This window comes from Macaca nemestrina, chromosome 9, assembly GCF_043159975.1.
Source record: "Macaca nemestrina isolate mMacNem1 chromosome 9, mMacNem.hap1, whole genome shotgun sequence".
Lineage (NCBI taxonomy): Eukaryota > Metazoa > Chordata > Mammalia > Primates > Cercopithecidae > Macaca > Macaca nemestrina.
In genome coordinates, this window is record NC_092133.1 from 50,182,837 (window position 1) to 50,208,373 (window position 25,537).

The 25,537-nt window shown below is 35.1% G+C and overlaps 1 protein-coding gene across 11 annotated transcripts in view; it reads right to left on the reverse strand.

The window, feature by feature from the left end:
• LOC105496640 (protocadherin related 15) overlaps positions 1-25,537 on the reverse strand; it is a 1,825,405-nt gene that overhangs the window by 316,088 nt on the left and 1,483,780 nt on the right. For all 11 annotated transcript variants that reach the window (XM_071069550.1, XM_071069551.1, XM_024797557.2 and 8 more), the window contains one exon: positions 17,530-17,662. In XM_071069550.1, coding sequence (XP_070925651.1) covers positions 17,530-17,662 — 133 coding nt within the window. The remainder of the gene's footprint in view (positions 1-17,529; positions 17,663-25,537) is intronic.

Sequence of the window (25,537 nt, forward strand, 5' to 3'; positions counted from 1 at the left end):
GCCTGGGCAACAGAGCAAGACTGTCTCAAAAAAAAAAAAAAAAAAAAAAAAAAAAGCACAATATCTTCAAGAAATATGGGATTATGTAAAACAACCAAATCTATTAATTATTAGCATTTCTGAGAGAGAAAGAGAAAAAGAAAAAGAAAACAACCTGGAAATTACATTTGAGGGAAAAATTTAAGAAAATTTCCCTGATCTTGTCAGAAAGGTAGACATCCAGAAACAAGAAATCAAGAGAACATCTGTGAGATACTATATAAAATGACATCACAAGGGTATACAGCCACCTGACTGTCCAAGGTCAATACTAAAGAAAATTTCTTTTTTTTTTAAGCAGTATGATCAAAATAGCAAATTTCATTCTGTTTTCATTATTATTATTATTATTATTATTATTATTATTATTATACTTTAAGTTATGGGATACATGTGCAGAACATGCTGGTTTGTTATATAGGTATACACGTGCCATGGTGGTTTGCTGCACCCATCAACCAGCCGTCTACATTAGGTATTTCTCCTAATACTATCCCTCCCCTAGCCTTCCACCCCCTGACAGGCCCTGGTGTGTGATGTTCCCCTCTCTGTGTCCATATGTTCTCATTATTCAACTCATACTTAAAGGCAGCTAGAGAAAAAGGAAAGATCACCTACAAAGGTAACCCCATCAGTCTGAAGCAGACTTCTGATCAGAAGACTTACAAGCCAGGGGAGCCTGGGGACCTATTTTCAGCATGCTTAAAGAAAGCAAATTCCAACCAAGAATTTCATATTCCAACCAAGAATTTCATATTCCATCAAATTAAGCTTCTTATGCAAATGAGAAATAAAATCTTTTCCTGACAAGCATGTACTAAGAAAATGTGTTACCACTAGAAAGCCTCACAAGAGACCCTAAAGTAGTTCTAAACATGGGAACAAAGAGCCATATCTGCTACCACAAAAACATACTTAAGTACATAGCCCACAGACCCTATAAAGCAACCACAAAATAGAAACTAGAAAGTTACCAGCTAACAACTTAATGATATAATCAAAATTTCATATATCAGTATTAACCTGGTACATAAATGGCCTACATACCACACTTTAAAGGTACAGAGTGGCAAGTTGGATTAGAAACAAAACAAAACACAAGACCCATATGGCTGCTATCTCCAAGAGACCCAGCTTTCATGTAATGATACACAAAGGCTCAAAGTAAAGGATTGGAGTAAGATCTACCATGCAAATAGAAAAGAAAAAGAAGAGGGATTACTCTTTTCGTATCAGATAAAACAGAGATTAAACTAAAAACACTAAAAAAAAAAAAAAAAGACAGGAGCAACATAATGATAAAGGGTTCAATTCAAAAAGAAGATTTAACCTAGAATATATACACACCCCATATTGTAGAGTCTGGATTCACAAAACTAGTACTTCTAGACCTATACAAAGACTTAGACAGTCACACAATAACAGTGGGGGAGATCAAGACCCCACTGACAGCATTAGACAGATTGTCAAGGCAGAAAACCAACAAAGAAATACTGGACATAAACTCAACACTTGAGCAACTGGATCCAATATACATCTATAGAATACTCCACCCATGCACCACAAAATATACGTTCTTCTCATCTGCACATGGAATATACTCCAAAATTTACTACATGCTCAGTCATAAAGCAAGTCTCAACAAATTAAAAAAAAAAAAAGAAATCATAGCACCCGTATTCTTGGACCACAGTGGAATAAAAATAGAAAGCAATACCAATAATATTTCTCAAAACCCCATGATTACATGGAAATTAAACAGCTTGCTCCTGAATGACTTTTAAGTAAACAACAACAAGTCAGAAACATAAAAAAAATTATTTGAAATAAATCAAAACAGAAACAACATACAAAAATCTCTGGGATGTTGCAAAAGCAGTGTTAAGAGGAACGTTTATAGTGATAAATGCCTACCTCAAAAAGTTAGAATGATCTCAAATTAATGATAAAACATCATACTAGAGAAAGTAGATAAACAAGAACAAATGAATCCCAAATATAGAAGGAAAATAAGATAACTCTAATTAGACTTGAACTGAATGAAATTGAGACCCAAAATTCCACATAAAGGATAAATGAAACCATAGTTTCATAGTTGGTTCTTTGACAGGATAAACAAGATCAATAGACAATTAGATTAATAAAGAGAAAAAAAGAAAAATTCAAGTAAGCACAATCAGAAATGACAAAAGTTGTGTAATGTCACAGCCGATCACACAGAAATACAAAACACCCTCATAGACAACTATGAATATTTCTATGCACACATACTAGAAAATCTAGAGGAAATGGATAAACTCCTGGAAACACACAATCTCTCGAGATTGAATCAGGAAGAAATTGAAACACTGATGAGACCAATATTGAGTTTGAAAAGTGAATTAGTAATAAAAAACCTAATAGCTAAATAATAATAATAATAATAATAATAATAATAATGAGCCCCGGTCCAGCTAGATTAACAGCTGAGTTCTACCAGAGGTCCAAAGAAGAGCTGATAGTAATTCTACTAAAACTATTCCAAAAAATCAAGGAGGGGGGATTCCTACCTAACTCATTCTATGAAGCCTGCATCACCTAATAGCAAAACCTAGCAAAGACACACACACACACACACACACACACACACACACACACACACACACTAAAACTACTGGCCCATGTCTCTGAAGGACAGAGACATGGCCTAAATGCCACACTTAAAAGTTATTTCATATTCCATCAAATTAATTCTCAGCAAAATACTTATTTACACATCAAATTTAACAACACATCAAATAGTTAATTTACAATGGTCACGTAGGGTTAATTCCTGAGATTCAAGGTTGTTTCATCGTATTTCAATATATGCAAATCAGTAAATGTGATCCGATCACATTAACACAATTTAAACTAAAACCATATGATCACCTCGAGAGATGCAGAAAAAGCTTTCAACATAATTTAACATCCCTTCATGGTAAAATCCCTCGAGAAACTGGCATCAGAGGTACATACCTCAAAATAATAAAAGTTATCTACAAAAAACCCATAGCCAGCATCACACTGAATGATCAGAACTGCAAGCATTCCTCTTGGAAGTGGATCAAGACAAAGAGGACTTGTCTCACCACTCCTATTCAGGACAACACTGGAAGTGCTATTCAGATGTTAAACATTTTTTTTTTTCATATATTTGTTGGAAGCAAGAGGAAGAAACAAAAGCATCCAAACAGTGAAAAAAAATCAGACTATCTCTCTTCACTGGTGATATGATTTTATACCTAGAAAACTCTAAAGACACTCTCAGTAAGTTATTAGAACTGATCAACAATTTAGCAAGGTATCAGGATACAATCAATGAACAAAAATCCATAGCAGTTCTATACACCAGTAACTAAGAACCAAATCAAGAACACAATTCGATTTATAACAACCACAAAAGAAGTAAAATACCTAGTCATAAATCTAACCAAGGAGGTAAAAGATATCTGCAGGAAGAACTACAAAATTGCTAAAAAAGGAACACTTGACAAAAATAAGCAGTGTGAAAAGGACTCCCTATTCAATAAATGGAACTTGAACAGCTGGTGAGCTATATGCAGAAGAATGAAATTGGATACCTACTTTTTATTACATACAAAAATTAACTCAAGATGTCTTAAATATTTTAATGTAAGAACTAAAACTATAAGAATCCTAGAAAAAAACCTAGGAAACACTATTCTGGACATCACTCTTTGCAAAGGATTTATGACTCAGTCCTCGAAAGCAACTGCAACAAAAACAAACATTGATAATTTGGACCTAATTAAACTAAAGAGCTTCTGCACAGCAAAAGAAACCATCGACAGAGTGAACAGATAACCTACAGAATAGGAGAGAACATTCCCAAAATATGCATCTGACAAAAGTCTTATATTCAGAATCTACAAGTAGCTTAAAGAATTAAACAAGCAAAAGCAAATAATTCCATCAAAACGTAAGTAAAAGACATGAATAGGCACTTCTCAGCAAAAAGGGATACAAGTAGCCAAGAAATATATGAAAAAAAGCTTAATATCACTAATCATCAGAGAAATGCAAATCAAAACCTCTATGAGATACCTACTCACACCAGTCAGGGTGGCTACTATTTAAAGTAAAACAACAACAGATGATGGGAGGTTGCAGAGAAAATGGAATACTTACATACTCTTGGTGGGAATGTAAATTAGTTCAGCCACAGTGGAAATCTGTTCGGAGATTTCTGAAAGAACTAAAAATAGAACTACCATCTGACCCAGCAATGCCACCCAAAGGAAAATAAATTGACTGAAAAGACACAGGCACTTGTATGCTCATAGCAATACTCTTCATGATAGCAAGGAAATGGAATCAACCTAGGTGCCCATTGGTGGTGGAGCATATAAAGAAAATGTGGCACATATATGCTACAGAATACTATACAGCCATAAAAAAGGAAATCGTGTCCTTCGTAGCAACTTGGATGCAGCTGGAGGCCACCATCCTAAGTGAATTAACACAGAAATAGAAAAACAAATATTGCATATTCTCACTTATAAGTGAGAACTAAATGTTGCATACATGTAGACATAAACTTGTTAATGAAAGTCACTGGGGACTACTAGAGGCTCCTAGCTGAGAGGGAGAGTAGCAAGGCTGGAAAAACCAACTGTTGGGTGATATGCTAACTACCTTGTTGGCAGGATTAGTTGTACCCCAAACATCAGCATCATGTGATATACCAATATAATAAACCTGTACATTTACCCCTTGAATCCAAATAAAAATGGAAAAATAACGAATGGCAAAATTAAAAGAAAAACAAAAAATATATTTGGCTAAATGAAATAAGTCAGACACCAAAGTACACATACTATATGATTCCACTTATATAAGGTAGCTAAAATAGTCAAATTAATAGAGACAGAAAGTTATATGGTGGGTGCCAGGAGCTGCGGGCAGGTGTTTGGGGAGTTAGTGTTTACTGGGTATAGAGCTTCAGTTTGGGAGGATGAGAAAGTTCTGGAAACAGATGGTGATAATGTTGCACAAAAAAAATGTGACTGTACTTAATGCCACTGAATTGTGTACTTAAAGGTGGTTGTAACGGTAAGTATTGTATTCCATATTTTTATTACAACTACAATAATAAAAAGATATGTAGGAATTTGCCAGATGAACAAGATGGAAAAGGGCATTGCCAGTGAAATAAACATAATGAAATCTGAAAAAACAAATAAGAAAAGCATCTTTGATTGCAAAAGAGCGAATTGCAAATATCCAAAGTAATCCTTGTAATATAAATGACATTACAAATGTACGGTGCAGTGCCTATGATTCATGCACACTGTACCTGAACCAGCTGTGAAACATTCATGAATCATAAACTCCTGTATCATCTTCAGAGCAAAAATGCATCCTATTTTACCAGAAATACTCATCAAAAAAAAAAAAAAAAGGAAAGAGAAGTAAAAACCCTGAAATTTCTAGGATTTTCAAAGATATCAGAAAAACAAATTAATACCTCTGACAGGACCTGTTAATGCAGAGGGCCATGCTGTAAGGCAGTTTGCATTTAATTCAAACTGTTTTGGAATAAGATCAATTCTGTAGTGAGATCAAGGCAGCAGAAATTTTTCTTCAGGGCTAAAAATAATAATTCCTTGAGGCACAGACATTAAATTCCATGGCTTCTTGAAACTATTTAAAAAATGAGAAGAATGGATAAAGATTAAAAGAAAAAACATTCTGTAAGCTGACAAAACACCTTTTTAGACTTACACCCAATTCGTGCATTAGTCAAATGTGTATGTGTTTGTTTTGTTTTGTTTTGTATTGTTTTCCTTCAGGTAACTGGAGGTGGCAACATTCACCTTCTCGGTCTGCTTCTCACCATTTTCTATTTTCTTCTGCTATTTATCTCTAAGTGGTTATACCTGTTATTGCAGTTGCCAGCAAGGAAAAGACAGGAAAAGGAAAGAGAATCAAAGCACCAGAGTTAGTCACTTCACTGGTAGGTGGAACCAGAAGTTTTAAAGCAGTAGCAAAATTTATATGTTCTCAGTGTCAGTGGACACTTTCTGTATAATAATTTTATTTCGCTTTTGTAAAGAATCATGAAGCAACCACAAAAAATTAAATCAAGGCTTATCAAGTAGATGCTTGAAAGAAAAACAATGATTCACCTTGTAGGTAGATGTACTTTGCTATTGAAGGGATTGTTGGCAAGTCTAAGCAAAGCTGAAGGGAATAAGGAAATTTCGGTCCTTAGAATAGACAGCATAGAATAATAGTACAGAGAGTATAGGGTAGAACAGCTTGCATTTGAATACGACATCTGCAACAGGATTCTATTTGACATAGGAAAAGTTACTTCTACTTGTTGAGAATATTAAAAATGAAGAAGCTTTCAAGTGCTTAGTGTAGTTCCTGGCTTATGGTAGCATCAATTAAAATTAGGTACTGATGCTTTTATTATTAATATTGATCGCTTAGCCATCTGTATCTTGAGCATCCAAAGTGTCAGTTTGTTCTTTAAATTGCAAGTGACCTTTCTTTCTCAATAGAAGAGCTAGTAAAATAATAAAGTGGATGATATTTCTTGGAATGTCTCCATTCCCCTGTATTCCTTTACATTTCACCTTTTTTAATCCATTATTGCAAATGCCGAGTACCTTCTTGTTCACCCTACAATGTTTTATGAGTTTATGAGTTAACAGGAAAACAGGTTCCTTTTCGAAAATTGGAATAAAAAGAACTACCATTTATTATTATTATTATTATTTATTTATTTATTTATTTATTTATTTATTTATTTATTTTTTTGAGACGGAGTCTCACTCTGTGGCCCAGGCTAGTGTGCAGTTGTGTGATCTCAGCTCATTGTAACCTCTGCCTCCCAGGTGCAACTGATTCTCCTGTATCAGCCTCCCAAGTATCTGGGATTACAAGTATGCACCCACACGCCCAGCTAATTTTTGTATTTTTAGTAGAGACAGGGATTCACCATATTGGCCAGATGGGTCTGGAACTCCTGACCTCAGGTGATCCAACCCCTTAGGCCTCTCAAACACTTTTTTCTACATTTCAAACTCTTTGCAATTTACCTGCTATCTCATTTAATCTCCTCTTCCCTACCCTACACACAACCAACCTCCCTCCTATAAACCAACCACTTAAAATTCTGTCTCCTTATGTACTTTAAATACAAAGGATAAAATAGTCCCCATTATTTTAGCAAATAGTTATTGAATATATTCTTGACACGTGATCCTGCTTGTATTTTTAGCTAGCTAATGTGAGATACATCTTTGACATGGTTAAATGTATGATCCCTTAATCCAATTTAATATAATAAACTAATACTGCATTATAGGAGTATAAACATTTTTAAAAATATATTTTATATTATAAAGTTGGCTTTATACTTTACATAAATATAATGGACACTTTCTGTTTATTTTTGAATGATTATCAATGTCATACTGAAAGGGTCAGTACATCCGACCTTTCACAAAAAATGTAAAAGGTCAAATGTAAAAATTGTAGGCTTTGTGGTTCACACATGGATTCTGCATATTATTCTTCAATTTTTGTCGTTTGGTTCCATATTTTTGTTTGTTTACATGTTTCTTACAAACCTTTTAAAATGCAAAAAGTATTCTATCTTACTTGTCTCTCAAAATACAAGACATTTTACCCAGGAACTGTACTTGGTCAATCTCTGCTTCACTATACATGTTCTTTGTTATTTTAAAATCAATATTGACATATTTCAAGTAAATTGTTTTCACTACCACTCATTTTCAGATGTAAGTCAATAGGTTAACATAAATAAGAAAGTAGCAGCCAAAAAAAAAAAAAAAAAGAGAGAGAGAGAACAATAAGAAAAACACTCCACTGTCAACATTAGACAGATCAATGAGACAGAAAGTTAACAAGGATATCCAGGAATTGAACTCATCTCTGCAGCAAGCAGACCTAATAGACATCTATAGAACTCTCCACCCCAAATCAACAGAATATACATTCTTCTCAGCACCACATCGTACTTACTCCAAAATTGACCACGTAATTGGAAGTAAAGCACTCCTCAGCAAATGTACAAGAACAGAAATTATAACAAACTGTCTCTCAGACCACAGTGCAATCAAACTAGAACTCAGGACTAAGAAACTCAATCAAAACCGCTCAACTACCTGGAAACTGAACAACCTGCTCCTGAATGACTACTGGGTACATAACGAAATGAAGGCAGAAATAAAGATGTTCTTTGAAACCAATAAGAACAAAGATACAACATACCAGAATCTCTGGGACACATTTAAAGCAGTGTGTAGAGGGAAATTTATAGCACTAAATGCCCACAAGAGAAAGCAGGAAAGATCTAAAATTGACGCTCTAACATCGCAATTAAAAGAACTAGAGAAGCAAGAGCAAACACATTCGAAAGCTAGCAGAAGGCAAGAAATAACTAAGATCAGAGCAGAACTGAAGGAGATAGAGACACAAAAAACTCTCCAAAAAATCAATGAATCCAGGAGTTGGTTTTTTGAAAAGATCAACAAAATTGACAGACCACTAGCAAGACTAATAAAGAAGAAAAGAGAGAAGAATCAAATTGACGCAATTAAAAATGATAAAGGGGATATCACCACCGACCCCACAGAAATACAAACTACCATCAGAGAATACTATAAACACCTCTACGCAAATAAACTGGAAAATCTAGAAGAAATGGATAATTTCCTGGACACTTACACTCTTCCAAGACTAAACCAGGAAGAAGTTGAATCCCTGAATAGACCAATAGTAGGCTCTGAAATTGAGGCAATAATTAATAGCCTACCAACCAAAAAAAGTCCAGGACCAGATGGATTCACAGCTGAATTCTACCAGAGGTACAAGGAGGAGTTGGTACCATTCCTTCTGAAACTATTCCAATCAATAGAAAAAGAGGGAATCCTCCCTAACTCATTTTATGAGGCCAACATCATCCTGATACCAAAGCCTGGCAGAGACACAACAAAAAAAGAGAATTTTAGACCAATATCCCTGATGAACATCGACGCAAAAATCCTCAATAAAATACTGGCAAACCGGATTCAGCAACACATCCAAAAGCTTATCCACCATGATCAAGTGGGCTTCATCCCTGGGATGCAAGGCTGGTTCAACATTCGCAAATCAATAAACATAATCCAGCATATAAACAGAACCAAAGACAAGAACCACATGATTATCTCAATAGATGCAGAAAAGGCTTTTGACAAAATTCAACAGCCCTTCATGCTAAAAACGCTCAATAAATTCAGTATTGATGGAACGTACCTCAAAATAATAACAGCTATTTATGACAAACCCACAGCCAATATCATACTGAATGGGCAAAAACTGGAAAAATTCCCTTTGAAAACTGGCACAAGACAAGGATGCCCTCTCTCACCACTCCTATTCAACATAGTGCTGGAAGTTCTGGCTAGGGCAATTAGGCAAGAGAAAGCAATCAAGGGTATTCAGTTAGGAAAAGAAGAAGTCAAACTGTCCCTGTTTGCAGATGACATGATTGTATATTTAGAAAACCCCATTGTCTCAGCCCAGAATCTCCTTAAGCTGATAAGCAACTTCAGCAAAGTCTCAGGATATAAAATTAATGTGCAAAAATCACAAGCATTTTTATACACCAGTAACAGACAAACAGAGAGCCAAATCAGGAATGAACTTCCATTCACAATTGCTTCAAAGAGAATAAAATACCTAGGAATCCAACTTACAAGGGATGTAAAGGACCTCTTCAAGGACAACTACAGACCGCTGCTCAGTGAAATAAAAGAGGACACAAACAAATGGAAGAACATACCATGCTCATGGATAGGAAGAATCAATATCGTGAAAATGGCCATACTGCCCAAGGTAATTTATAGATTCAATGCCATCCCAATCAAACTACCAATGAGTTTCTTCACAGAATTGGAAAAAACTGCTTTAAAGTTCATATGGAACCAAAAAAGAGCCCGCATCTCCAAGACAATCCTAAGTCAAAAGAACAAAGTTGGAGGCATCACGCTACCTGACTTCAAACTATACTACAAGGCTACAGTAACCAAAACAGCATGGTACTGGTACCAAAACAGAGATATAGACCAATGGAACAGAACAGAGTCCTCAGAAATAATACCACACATCTACAGCCATCTGATCTTTGACAAACCTGAGAGAAACAAGAAATGGGGAAAGGATTCCCTATTTAATAAATGGTGCTGGGAAAATTGGCTAGCCATAAGTAGAAAGCTGAAACTGGATCCTTTCCTTACTCCCTATACGAAAATTAATTCAAGATGGATTAGAGACTTAAATGTTAGACCTAATACCATAAAAATCCTAGAGGAAAACCTAGGTAGTACCATTCAGGACATAGGCATGGGCAAAGACTTCATGTCTAAAACACCAAAAGCAACGGCAGCAAAAGCCAAAATTGACAAATGGGATCTCATTAAACTAAAGAGCTTCTGCACAGCAAAAGAAACTACCATCAGAGTGAACAGGCAACCTACAGAATGGGAGAAAATTTTTGCAATCTACTCATCTGACAAAGGGCTAATATCCAGAACCTACAAAGAACTCAAACAAATTTACAAGAAAAAAACAAACAACCCCATCAAAAAGTGGGCAAAGGATATGAACAGACATTTCTCAAAAGAAGACATTCATACAGCCAACAGACACATGAAAAAATGCTCATCATCACTGGCCATCAGAGAAATGCAAATCAAAACCACAATGAGATACCATCTCACACCAGTTAGAATGGCGATCATTAAAAAGTCAGGAAACAACAGGTGCTGGAGAGGATGCGGAGAAATAGGAACACTTTTACACTGTTGGTGGGATTGTAAACTAGTTCAACCATTATGGAAAACAGTATGGCGATTCCTCAAGGATCTAGAACTAGATGTACCATATGACCCAGCCATCCCATTACTGGGTATATACCCAAAGGATTATAAATTATGCTGCTATAAAGACACATGCACACGTATGTTTATTGCAGCACTATTCACAATAGCAAAGACTTGGAATCAACCCAAATGTCCATCAGTGACAGATTGGATTAAGAAAATGTGGCACATATACACCATGGAATACTATGCAGCCATAAAAAAGGATGAGTTTGTGTCCTTTGTAGAGACATGGATGCAGCTGGAAACCATCATTCTTAGCAAACTATCACAAGAACAGAAAACCAAACACCGCATGTTCTCACTCATAGGTGGGAACTGAACAATGAGATCACTTGGACTCAGGAAGGGGAACATCACACACAGGGGCCTATCATGGGGAGGGGGGAGGGGGGAGGCATTGCATTGGGAGTTATACCTGATGTAAATGACGAGTTGATGGGTGCAGCACACCAACATGGCACAAGTATACATATGTAACAAACCTGCACGTTATGCACATGTACCCTACAACTTAAAGTATAATAATAATAAATAAATTTAAAAAAAAAGAAAGAAAAAAAAATCAAAAAAAAATAAAATAAAAAATAAAATGCAAAAAGTATTCTATCTTACTTGTCTCTCAAAATACAAGACATTTTACCCAGGAACTGTACTTGGTCAATCTCTGCTTCACTATACATGTTCTTTGTTATTTTAAAATCAATACTGACATATTTCAAGTAAATTGTTTTCACTACCACTCATTTTCAGATGTAAGTCAATAGGTTAACATAAATAAGAAAGTAGCAGCCAAAAAAAAAAAGAGAGAGAGAGAACAATAAGAAAAACATTTTAAGTCAAAGGAAAATTGCCAGTTTTTATCTCCTCCTAATTCCCAATCCTTCACTCCTAAAGGAACATATTAAGTGCAAAGAATGTCATACTTTTATTCCATTCCCCATATATACATTTTTATCCATTTGGCAAATTGTGGTTGAATTTCTCTTGGGATGACTTCACCAGTAGTAGGTGAATGGATCATTTAATTCAACACTAGTTCATAAGTGATTTTTCTTTTCAATCAGGCACACACTCACTGCTGATAACTGCATATTTTGACTATTTGTAGAAGTGCTAAAGGAACTAAGAATTTTACGGTAAATAAGCCATGTCGGAACAAATATCAAGGCCTCGAGAATAGTATACTTTATAACTTTGCTCAACGCATAATGTAGGAAAATATCCAATTAGAGTCTAGAAATGGAGTGAGGCAGGGCCAGCTGAATATTTTGTTTGATATTTAATTGTTAACTCTTATAGTACCTTCATAAAGTTTCCAAATCTTTTTTCTTTTCTCTTGCTTTTGTTGTAAATACAAAAGTCTAAGCCTGCATTATATTATACTCAGTTTGAATATGGAATATCAACTCCTTAAGAATAAAATGAAACAGTCTAAGATGCTTTCAGGCTTTTGTATTGATCATCTCCATTTCTGTTGTGTAGCTGGTTTCATCAATGATGTCTCAATTTATGTCTATAATTGTTATTTTGCAAAACGGTCTCATTTTAATTAATATGATGCCTTACTCATTATTTTTTAATTATTTTCTTCATTATTTTGAAACTAATTTTGTTTCTAAGGACTGGGAACAAGGTGGGTGGATGTGATCATCTCACACATGTTCTTGTCTTTTTTCCTTTTATTTTCCCTCTGTTGCTGGGATAGAGAGGATGAAGAAAGAAAAAATGTATTTGTTAAAGGAATTATCTGTATTGAGGTTGCTCTAGGATTACTGTGCTAGAGGAATGACTCCCAGTAAATTCCACCATTAAGAGGCTCAATATCAAGCAACAGTCCTGTGAACTAGTGGCAAGTTACGGAATTCTAATGTATCTTTTAGTTAATGTCCAGGTGGTAGCCTCGTCTTACATCTTGATGTGCATACTTCTCTTCTTCACATGTTGCAGTGTTCTTTATTTTATAATTTATAATTAGAAGCACAAACTCTGAGATTTATGGATCCAGGCAGGATCGATCTCACCTACAATACTGGGCAAGATCTTCAAGGGGACAGCTCATGCTTTCTTGTCAACTGCCCAGTCCACCACCACATTTCTCTCCAATGTTCTCTCCCCCGTTTTAGTTGTACTGACTCAAATCTAAGCAGCTATTCGATTAGAGTATTGAATGGTGATCTTCCCTTTTTGGGTGAATTTCTCTTGGATTTTGTTCTCTCAATCTTAGCCAGACTTTTTCTATAATAACACTTGACTAGCAAAAATTTCAACCTCATCTATTTATAAAATAATGTTATCTAGTACTATTTGAGACCTCTCTTACTTGGATTTTTTAGAGTATTGTACTCAGAATCAGGAACTTTTTGAGATAAAATCTGAGAAATTAATAACTTTTGCTCAACTGTGCTTTATTCAGGTTTTTATCTGTATTCTATTCTATAATCTCCAATTGAGGAAAATAGTCAATTCATATTTCTCTAAAGTGTTTCTTCATAAGAGCCTTAAAACAAATGTATATATTTTTAAACATTAGTACATTTACCCCAATATAACATCACAAAATTAACCTTTGGAAAATACAGAACTAATGTAATACAAAATATTTACATCCTTCCCAAAACAGGTAAAATAAACATAATAGTTCTCTACAGCCTAATCTAAAAGAATGTGATGTAGTGGATAGGGTCCTGAGTTTTTAATCAAAACGAGAAAAACTAATATGACTCATAAACCTTTCTGTTTCTGAGTCTCATTCTTTTCATTTTCCTGATGATAACGATAGTAAGATCCACCTGTTTGTTTGGGCAGGTTAATGACCAAGTGAAATGATGCATTATACATTTGTCAAAGAAATATAGCCTCTTAAAAGAAAGTTAACGCAGCTGATGTTCAGTAACATATCTCGGTTTGTAAGTAAAAAATTAGAAATAAACTGAAATAAACAACCAATACATATTATGGTAAAAACAAGTAATAATTTGAATTAAGATAACTTGTTGAACACTGATTTATCAAACTCTATGAACTAGCCCATTTTTTAAATTTATAGTTTGTTTGTTATTAGAAAAACATTTCCCTAGATAGAAGCTGCTCCATTATTCTGAAGGGAAGTACAAATGATGAAAAGCAGAGCTGGAGATGATCCATGATGGACATACAGTGTGAGTAAGAAATATATATTATTTGTTTTAAATCACTGAGATTTTGAGTTTGTGTATGTATCCCTAATATGAGCTAACTATCCTTAATGATACCATAAGCAAAGAATTTAAAGTAAATAAACAGTGCATGACCCCATATTAAGTGCCACACTAAGTGTTAATTACATCTCCTTGGAGGTAAACAGGGGACTGGTTCCAGGACGTCTGAGTATATAAAAAATCCACACATTCTGAAGTCCCACAGTGGGTCTTATGGAACACTTTGTATACAAAAGATTGGCTCTCCAAATAGGCAGGATTTATATTATATTTCTCAAAAAATCTGCATATAAGTGGATCTGTGCATTTCAAACTTGGGTTGTTCAAGGGTCAACTGTGTTACTATTTTACGGGATGAGACGGCAGAGATGACACATGGAAACTTTATGTCTAAAAAAGGAGAAATATGCAAATGGTGGTGGGGTGGGCCAAATGGAATGTGAGTTACATGAAAAGGTAATTTGGAAGGAAATAATGCTTTTGTGAAGAAGAGAAATACTTGAATATTTGAGTATAAAACATAGTTTTATTTAGTACCCTCGCCTCTCTTTAGTATGATAAAAATACATAAAAAATTCAGAGAGACAAAGAGGGAGGAAGCTGCTTGAGTGAACATACTCTGGTGATGTAAATACTTGAGGGAATTCTCTCTGTATTGGGTGGTGTGCTGATGAATGCTTAACAAAAAGACTTTGAAGTGAAAGACACTGATTTGTTGTATTTGATGATTTCTTTGGCATAAGTATGCCCACCATAGCAATGTTTAGCTGGTAACAAGACATAACTGCACACAGAGTCAGGAAGAGATGCACATGACTGGCTCTCATGATTTCGCCGTGGTCTGGCTCCAGCATTTGACTGTGACGAGTTTCACTGGCCGGTCAGAACTCTGGAGGAAAAACATCTACCTATAACTAACCCTGATCAGCATAACAGGTTTGAGAAAGCTCTAGTAATATTTTCCTCAAGTGAACGCCATCAATACAGCCGTCAGGCAAAACAGCATTCATGCACTGAGGAAAATCACTGCTTCTCGAACAACTTTTAGATAGCATAAAAGGCCCATTCTTAAAAGCAGAAGTGGGAAGGGGGGAAACAAGAATTGTTGTCTGAAAAGAAATCACTTAGATCTCCATCAAAACAGATTAGTTTGAAGCCAATTTGCTGCTATCTTCAAAACTATATTTCCTCACAAATTCTGTCTTCCAAATTGAGCAGTGAGTCAGCAGTAGGTAGTGCTAGAGTGTGAAAAGGATGAGGACAGAGGCAGCCAGGGTACCTCTAATGCATCTTCTTATTTGAAGAGTAATTTGATGGAAGCTTTCCAACTTTTAGGTCAGTAGCTTAAATGCAGTCTCAGTTGATCATGAACAAAAGTGGGTGGTTAGTGGCCTGTGAAAAGTACTTTCATGGTATCACCCTTGTTCTTTCTAATAGAGACTGCCACTACAGTTGGCATCCTTTCTTTTCCTTATACCAGAAGCACAAAGGGTGAATAGAAATGTCATTTCAAGTGTTTTTTCAGCCTTTGTACCAGAGAAATTTGAAATATGAAAAAGACCAACTTCTTTTCATCTTTAACTCACAGGGAGGATTATTGAACTATAATATGTTTCCTAAATCTTCCTGGATTTTATTAAAATGAAACCTGAGCCACTTTATAAGTAAAATTATGTCTTACTTCATAGGAAGTTAAATTACATAAAGGCACATACTTGAGACATATTTAAATATAAAATGTATAATTTCTTGACCTGAATCTTACACATGTAAGATTTATTTTATTTTCCTTTTCTTTCTCTTATTTTATTCTTGCTTCAATAAATGAATTCCCATGAATGTAAAGACAAAGATCTTATTATTCCATTAAATGAACATATCTTAATATTTGCTTTTTTCTATTCTTTATCATTACAATAATTTGACTTTTTTTCTCCTAAAGAGACTGTAGGTTTTATTCTCTTTCTTTTAATTATTTCACTAAAATCCTCCAAATTTCCATATTACTAATATCTCTACCTTCATATAATTTTGTTTCAATATTAAATGATCAATTAAAGAAAACTCTCTCTAAGTACCTGGAGAAAAGCAACAGAATAAATATTAGCGTAGAGACCCAAAGAAGTACTTGGTAATGCCAAGAAAATTTCAGTAGCTATTAGTAATCAGTAGGATATAACAGAAATCGCCGTTTTAGAAGTGATGAAAACTCAATCAACTGATTTTAAGCATCAATTACTTTCTATGGGGTTAGCTTTCCACATCTCAAAAATAAGATTGATGTGTTCTGTTATTTTTGCATCATTTTCAATACAAGCATTCTATGAAATCTTCACTTTTATATCACCCAGATTTAAGTGAGAGGGTGTTAATATTCGAATGGGATTTGAGCAAGATGTAGCTGTGCCTTATGTCATGTCAGCTGATGATAAAGATTGATGCTGGAATTTTCCTGGGTCAGTCATGTTAAAATCTCCCCTAGGCTTCAAGGCCAGCTTCATAAATTCTCATATCAGCAACTTCTGCAATTCCCATGTAACATCAGAAGATAAACTCTGTTCTCTGAACATTCATGTATAAAACAATGCATCATCTTATGATTCTTATGATTGACATAGCAAAGTGAAAATATATCAACACCATATTTAGCCCAACTTGAAGCTGCATATTCAAAGATAGAGCTTTTCCTGGCCAAAGATACTTTGGTCAGAAATATATAAACAGTGAACACCAAGCTATCATCTTGCAAGTAATATATATGCTCATGAATCTCTAGCTACAAATAAAAATATCAGCTAAAACTACCCCCTTCTCATAAATGAATAAAAAACAGCAATTACAAGATTTGCCTATGGCCATGAAATGAAGTGGGGCTTGTCTCAGAATTAAAATGCCTACCATCAGCCTTTGAGTACAAAGTTAATTCCCCTATACAAGACTGCAGCAAAAATAAATCCAGCTGGAGAAAAGGCATACAAAACAGAAAATAATAGTCAGCTGCAGACTCTTTGGATCCAAAGTACAAAATATTCAAGTACGTGTTTCCAATCCCTTCATTCTCTCCTGTAATGACTGCAGCTAATCCCTACCAGCCAAATGTTAGTTCTTCAATTGTGGTGATCAATAGAATAGATTAGCTGTGGAAACCCTCCATCCATATTACCCTTGCTTTCCTTTCCAGATGGAACTTTCATTCACTAGAGTGGAGGCAAGCATGTGAGGTTTTTCCCTCCATACACAAATATAAACTCATTAAATGCCAAGCTTATCACTTTAGAATTTACAGACACACACACACACACACACACACACACACACACACACACACACACACCCAAGGAACATACCTGTAGATTTAATAAAACAGCACCAACCCTCATGGCTTCACTAATTTCAAGGCTATACATCAGCTGTGGGAAGCGAGGAGGGCTTTGATTATTTGGTGGAAGCACTTCAATGTACACAGTGCAGATGGAGTGCCTGCAGAGAGAGGCAAACAAGATGGTTACGAATCTGCATCACATTTAATGTTAGGCTGCATTGTTTATTCGCTTGTTGGGTTTACTGGAGAAAAAATTTCCAAATTTCATGAAAAATAGTAAAGTCAAAATGAAAGGATAGAAAAATAAAACTACCACCAAAGTATAATGGTGCTATGAAATTATCTCAGTAAAAGAAAAGTAATTGCCTCCAGTATCTGTTTTTCCTACTTAGATTAATAGTGTAAATTAAAATGGAATAGCTATATAAATAAAGTTAATAAATTAACGTGCCTCGACTTCTGACTTTGTTTTTAATGCTTCTCTAATAGCAAAATCATTCTATAAACATCTGGTAATAAGAGCTGTCCTTGGGGCTTTTTTCCTGTTAAAACAGCAGGGGGAGTATTGATTAAAATAACACACACAAAAAATTACGGGCTGTGTTTTACCCATTCTGTTGCTGAGGTCAATGGCTTACTGTAAGTGTATCTCAGGAGTCAGGATCATAAGGAATCCTATGTAAAATAGTTGCAAACAAAACTAAATATGTTTTAAAATCTTCTCTAAAAAGCAAAATATGATAAGCTAGGAATCAGATTTAATAAAGCCCTTAATATTAACAGGAGCTTTTCTTAAAGGAAAAGATACCTTATCATTACAAGGAAAAAAAATTAGCATTGACATAGTCAACTTTTTTGATATCTCTGAACTTTGAAATTTTTATAAAACAAAACTTGAAGAAGCATGTTAGTCAAGGTTTGTAAGGTGGAAACATTGGCTGAAATATATCAATGAAATCTGAAAATTTATAAGGTTAGCCCTCTATTGTGAAAAAACATATGTGTACATACACACACACAGATATATATATACACAAATATATACACATACATATATACACTCATGCGTACATACATTTTGTACAAACATACCACCACTGCCTAAGATGTAGGTTTGAATTTATTTTAACAAAGTCATGATTTAGTTCAAAATACATTTGTTATAATTTCTATTTGGGGATGAGAATATTTATTTATTTATTTATTTATTTATTTATTTGTTTATTTGAGATGGAGAGTCGCTCCACAGGCTGGGCTGGAGTGCAGTGGCATGATCTCTGCTCATTGCAACCCCCACCTCCCGGGTTCAAGCGATTCTCCTGCCTCAACCTCCCAAGTAGCTGGGATACAGACCTGTGTCACCATATCAGGCTAATTTTTGTATTTTTAGTAGAGATGGGGTTTTGCCATGTTGGCCAGGCTGGTCTCGAACTCCTGACCTCAGGTGATTCACCTACCTCAGCCTCCCAAACTGCTGGGATAACAGCCCTGAGCACCACGCCTAGCCTAGAAACTTCTTAAAGTAGTCCCAAACTCTTTATGACATGCTTCAATTAAAAGACATGGTCACCAAAAATATTTGCCTGAGTTTATTAACTAAACCATTCTACTTTTCAAAACCTTTTAAAAGAAATTCAGCCCGGGCGCTGTGGCTCATGCCTGTAATCCCAGCCCTTTGGGAAGCAGGTGGATCACAAGGTCAGGAGATGGAGAGCATCCTGGCTAACACGGTGAAACCCCGTCTCTACTAAAAATACAAAAAAAAAAAAAAAAATTAGCCGGGCGTGGTGGCGGGCGCCTGTGGTCCCAGCTACCCAGGAGGCTGAGGCAGGAGAATGGCGTGAACCCGGGAGGCGAAGCTTGCAGTGAACCAAGATCGCACCACTGCACTCCAGCCTGGGTAACAGAGCGAGACTCCGTCTCAAAAAAAAAAAAAAAAAAAGAAAAAAAGAAAAAAACAACAACAACAACAAAAAAAAAACGAATTCAGAACATGGGCACTAAAATTTCGTTTTATAGCTTGTCACTTTATAATATACCTAAATTCAAGTTGTTTTTGAGCATATCATCAGTAGATAGATAACAATAGAATAGTAAACATAAAAGCTACCGTGACTTTAAAAAATTTCATGGTCGGGCGCGGTGACTCACGCCTGTAATCTCAGCACTTTGGGAGGCCAAGGCGGGCGGATAACGAGGTCAGAAGTTCAAGACCAGCATGACTAACATGGTGAAACCCCGTCTCTACTAAAAAACACAAAAATTAGCTGGTTGTGGTGGCCTGTAATCCCAGCTACTCAGGAGGCTGAGGCGGGAGGGAGAATTGCTTGAACCCGGGAGGTGGAGGTTGCAGTGACCCGAGATCACGCTATTACACTCCAGCCTGGGCGACCAGGAGAAACTCTGAATCAAAAAAAAAAAACAAAAAACAAACAAAAAAAAACCCTCATACCTACATTTATCATGATATTGTTCTAAAGTAATCTCACTTTAAATTGAAATATTTTAAACTTTTGTAATTAGTTAAAATATCTGTATTCATTTCTGTCTCTGATTTTATCTATTTAGTATCAAAATTTGCCAATAAAATTAATCAAATATTTCTTAAATGGATTCAAACAGATGATGAAATGTTGCTTTTATAATTATAATTATTAATGTGAACACGAAACAATGGGAAGTTACAAAATTTATAGTATACTGCAAAGATTCCCACTTCCCATGTTGTGAGAACAAAGGAATTGTCATTTTGAGGTAGACCTAACATCCTGCCAGGTGGTAATCTGACCCCAGAAGCAGCCCCAAGATGTAAAACATTTTCCCTGATATTACCCTTGAAGATCTTGGCTTATTTTAGCGTCTGTTGTTGATCAAGTTTTTAAAACATTTTATGAATCTCTTCTCTTTCTTTTCTGTGATAGTACATTCTCTATGCATAACAAGTCCTACAATACTATCGGTAATAACAGTAGGTGAGTGATGTTGAACACAGAATTTGTAACCAGATATTCCTGAGTTAGAATTTTGGTGCTGCCCTCAGTGATCTAGAGCAAATCACTTCTTTCAGTTTCATTATTTCCACATAATAAATGTAAATAATAATAACATCTAAGGTCATGATAAAGATGAAGTAAGTTTATATATTTGTATATATAAGTACATGTATACATATATATGAAACATACTTTTATAATTTATTATTAATAAATTACTCAAAATAAGGCTTAAGGTTACTTAGTCTACTTTATGAATAGTGTAAACAATCTTGCATTTTCCTTAGTTACATCCTTTATAATACTGTAGATATTTTAATTGAATCCTTTCACTTGGCTAAATTCCTACAAAGGCACGATACTCCTTCACCCCTCCCCAGCATGGGGTATGTTGGTGTTAGAATTTGAGCATGTTGTCTCATAATCTTTAGGGTAGGATACAAGAATCTACAATTTTTACAAATTTCCAAGGTTCTACTTATAGAAACTAGAATTTGAAGACCACTGCTTCAGAATCTCATGAAAAGTACAATACGTAGACTCACCTGTTTTTTTTAATTACCTCAGGAGAAAACTCTATAAACTCACCTAACATCTTCAATAACCCTGGATCCAAGAAACTTCCTCAATGTTTAACTATTTTTTTTTGACCTGGAACATATCTGTACTGCAGATTCGAAGCTTTCTTTCAAAAGCTAGGCCCCTTTCTGCTTCTGATATGCTTTAGATTTTCAGTTTACTGGTCAAGAATACTTTATAGAGGTTTTACAAGAATATCAGTGTCTTAAGGCTTCTGAAAGCATAGTTAAACTACACTTACACTTTTTTATTTCTTTATTCCTTTCCCTTTCATTATCTTCCCATTTTAGAGGGCTAAAGTGTGACAATACTACAATAAGGACCTTAAACTCATATGAGGCACTTGGATATTTATCACAGAGAAGAAAACTTTAAAATGCTGAAACAAAGAGGACTCTAGACCCAGACAGAACACAGAGACAAATTTTAGCCCAACAGGACCATCTCCTTGATCTGTCCTTACTCCTTTGCCTTCTCTGTTCTTTTCCACAATAATTCAAAAGGTAGTATTGCTAATTATGTTTTCCTCCCTTATTGGATGTGAATCTTAGTTATTTGGAGGAGATCATATCTCAAGGTCTTGCATTTTTCATCTGCAACATCCTGGCACACCCCTACAATGTGTTTAAATAAGCACCAGGTTTCTTGTGGGTTATTGCCTTTTAAAATGCTATCTCCTTTTTATCCCTGATGTCAGCACAGTGTCAGAGTTAGCTTTCCTAAAATTGAATACCAATAGTATTAACAATAAAATAATAGCATTTATGCTGTAATAAATAGTAGTAATTCAACAGCATCATTTAAGCACTTACTAAAATAGGGCAGTCACTATATAAATAAAAATACTTTATGCAAGCATTTTGTATTCACATTTTATAGCTAGTGCTAAATGCATAACACTGAGCATATATATGAGACAAATTTTATTTTTGTAATATAGCCAGAATGATGTAGATAAATCTCCATTTCTAAAAACGAACATCATAAAGCTTTATTATATTTCATCTGGTAATAAAGGTCAAAGTAGAACAAAAGAGGTAATATATTTCTTATATACTCTTGAAACCTACCCAATAGTCCCATAAATAGTTTTTTGTTTTTTGTTTCTTGATAAACATAGAAATTGACCCTTCTGATCTTAAAGCTTGAAACTTACATTTGTTTTATCTGAGCTCCTTTCTCAGGAAACAACCTTCAGGCCTCCCAAAAAAAAGTATCAAAGAACTGAAACTCACCAGATCACCACATCCAATGTCACACCCCTCAATCGTCACACCCCTCAATCGTTATGATTGTTTCCTTGCCCCTCCCTAGCTCCTGTTTTCTTACACATTAACAATTCTTCCCTGCTATGTAAACACTAATTTTAGTCAGTCAGTGAGTTGAATTTGAGATTGTTACCCATTTCCTCAGCTACAGCACTGGATTAAAGTCTTCTTCTTTGACAACAATTATTGTTTCAGTGATTGGCTTTTTGTATTACCAGCAGCATAATCTAAACTGAACCCCTAGTGTTCCTGTGACAGATTTTGGTTACCTGACAGGAACACATTGCTTGTGTCTTGGCGGCCTTGAGTCGAGTGTCTCAGAAGGCCTCCTAAGCAGTTGCCCACCTGATTTTCACTGGAGGTGTTTCAGTTTCTTTCTGGCCGAACAGCAGCTACCCCCAACTACATTCCTGATTGTCTAGTCAGAACAGCATTTGAAATTTGACATCTGCATCCAGATAGATGAGTGTCAGTTCCTTTGTGGTCCTGGACAGCAGGATCCCCTCCTCTCAGTTTGAGAATTTTTTAAAGAAATTTTTATTTGTAGGTTGAACAAGCCCAAATGACTGAGAGTGGGAAGCACCCTGTGTTCGTATGGACACTTTTTGGGGATTTCAGTATGAACGCTCTTGGGAGCTTGTTTGTAATTGTGGTGTGTGTGTATGTGTAAGCAAGTGTGTATTTTTTGTGGGTACCAGACAGTGGGATTGGCTGCTCTCAATTTGAGAAATTCCTAAGAAATGTTCGTTTGTGGGTTGATCAAGCCCAACCAATAGAAAGAAGAAGCACCCCAACTGTTTCAGTTTGGACACTCTTAGGGCTCGTTTGTTGTTTCAGTAGTTGGATTGTGTTGGTGATTGTGCGTATTTGATATAGTCAGAGGAAACTAGAATTCAGTAAACTAACTTTCTTTAAACACGGTTTGACTCCAGTATTCTTTGGAATCTGGAGTTTGCTATTGAATGGGAAAGAGTGACAGAGTTCCATGTATCCAAGCTTTTGCACTACTGCTCTAACCACAGTTGGGCCTGGTCAGTACGTGATGTTCTCGTGTGTCTCTTGTAGTGGTGATTGGTCCCAGTGTTCTTTGGAGTCTGGGGAGGTTTAGCCTTTAAAAATCAAACTGCCATGAAAACTGTTCTACCCAAAATTTTGATTCACAGCCTTCACTGGATTAAAGAAAGTGTGGCTATGTAAACCAGTGAGTTTGTATTGCTATATCACGGCTAGAGTTCTGAGGTAAAATGGATTGGATTTTTATGTGTGTTTGTATGTGTCTTAATGTGTTTATGTTCACATATTATGGGTCGTTTTTTTTTTTCTTTTTTGTCTATGAATTTGGTTTATAAATAAAAGAGTACACATAAAATAAGTAAGCCCAAAGTATTTTTCAAGTTCAAATGACTTAAGTAAACCACAATAAACAAGCTGGCTTTAAAATTTTTGATAAAAAAAAAAAAAGAAATGTCTTTAGAATTGTCAGCATACATTTTTGTCTGGGTTTTATATATGACTCTGCTATATATAATTGAGGTGTCATGGTTTGGCATAGAAGGTTATAAAACTATAAACCCAGCCAAAATAAAATGATCTTGGTTTGTGTACCTTCTTTGACAAATGAGACTAATTGCATGTTCTTAGCTGATTCTTGTGAGTTACTGGCAAAAATAACTATATATTTAATTTTAAGATTTAGTTGAGGACTTGACATTCACCAGCTATTAAAAAAAAAAAAAAAGCATAGTGAACAAGGAAACAGCTAACTTTAAATGATGGTGTCTAAATATTTCAGTTTTCAGAGTAATCTAGATAAACTATTAAAATGAAAAAATCAAGTACTTGTAAATTGAATAAATGTTGTAGGTAAACTTTTTGTGTAATTCAAAAATTTTAAATTGTTTTTGATGCTCATTGGGTGTCTGGGTCATTTCTAATTAAGAAAAAGTTATGGGGAAACATATTTCTAAAAACTGTGGAATGGATCTCATCTGTAAAATGCTAATATCTGATAGCCCAGAAATTCTTGCTTCTCAGGTGTTCACTAAAACTTTGTTCTCTAAAATTTAAGGCTACTAAGGATAAGAATTCTAAAGAAGATGTGTTTTTATTGAGAACAAATCATTTTGTCTAGTTCAGAAGTTATCTAAATGTTAATTCAAATTATGGGCTTGAAATGGTTACTTACGAAACAAGGTAGAAGAAAACCAGTAAGTAGAAGAAAAAGAGATGTGAAAAAAGTTACAGATATGAAAATACATTTTTGGTAAGGAAGTTGATAATGAAAAAAAAAAATTTATAACAAAAGCTTTTGTCTGATGAATGTTTGTCCTAAATTAAAATAACTGGTTATTAAAAATAGAAAAGAAAGAAAATCTAGGACAAAACAGAAAGTCCAGGCATATCATGGATGGTCTGTGTAAGTCACATGCCATTTTTCTTGTTTCTCTGTGTGTCTACCTTCATGCCCATACAAAGAAAATACAAAGTTGTAAAAGCTTAGATAATAAAATATCCTTTGAAACTTGATAAAAATTGGAATACTTTGGCTAATTAACATTGTTCATAGTTAAAGCTCATATCTTAATGAAAGTAAAATATAAATTATTGTAAAGAAATACATTAGCAATTTGGCAATTTTTAAAATATAGTTAAGTCCAAAGCTGAATGTAACATGGAGCCAAATTTCATAGTATATTTGCTATTCTGCATCACATTCCTGAAGTGAATTTCTTAATTACAGAAAATATATAATGGTACTGCTGGACTTAAAGCCAGTAAATCTCAGAAAACTGAATCAGGAATAAAATATTCATCAGGTGAATTTTTTTGGCTCTGGGTAACACTGTAACCCGAGGTAAATTAAGTAGAAGAAAAATTGAGGGTTGGAATACTGTTTATTTTTGCTTCTTTTTTTTTTTTTTTTTTTTTCATGAGACAGAATCTTGCTCTGTTGCCAGGCTGAAGTGCAGTGGCATGATCTCGGCTAACTGCAAACGCTGCCTCCTGGGTTCAAGTGATTCCCCTGCCTCAGCCTCAGTCCTCAGCTGGGACTACAGGTGCTGCCACCACACCTGGCTAATTTTTTGTATTTTAGTAGAGATGGGGTTTCACCATGTTGGCCATGATGGTCTCAATCTCCTGATCTCGTGATCCCCTCTTCTCTGCCTCCCCAGGTGTTGGGATTACAGGAGTG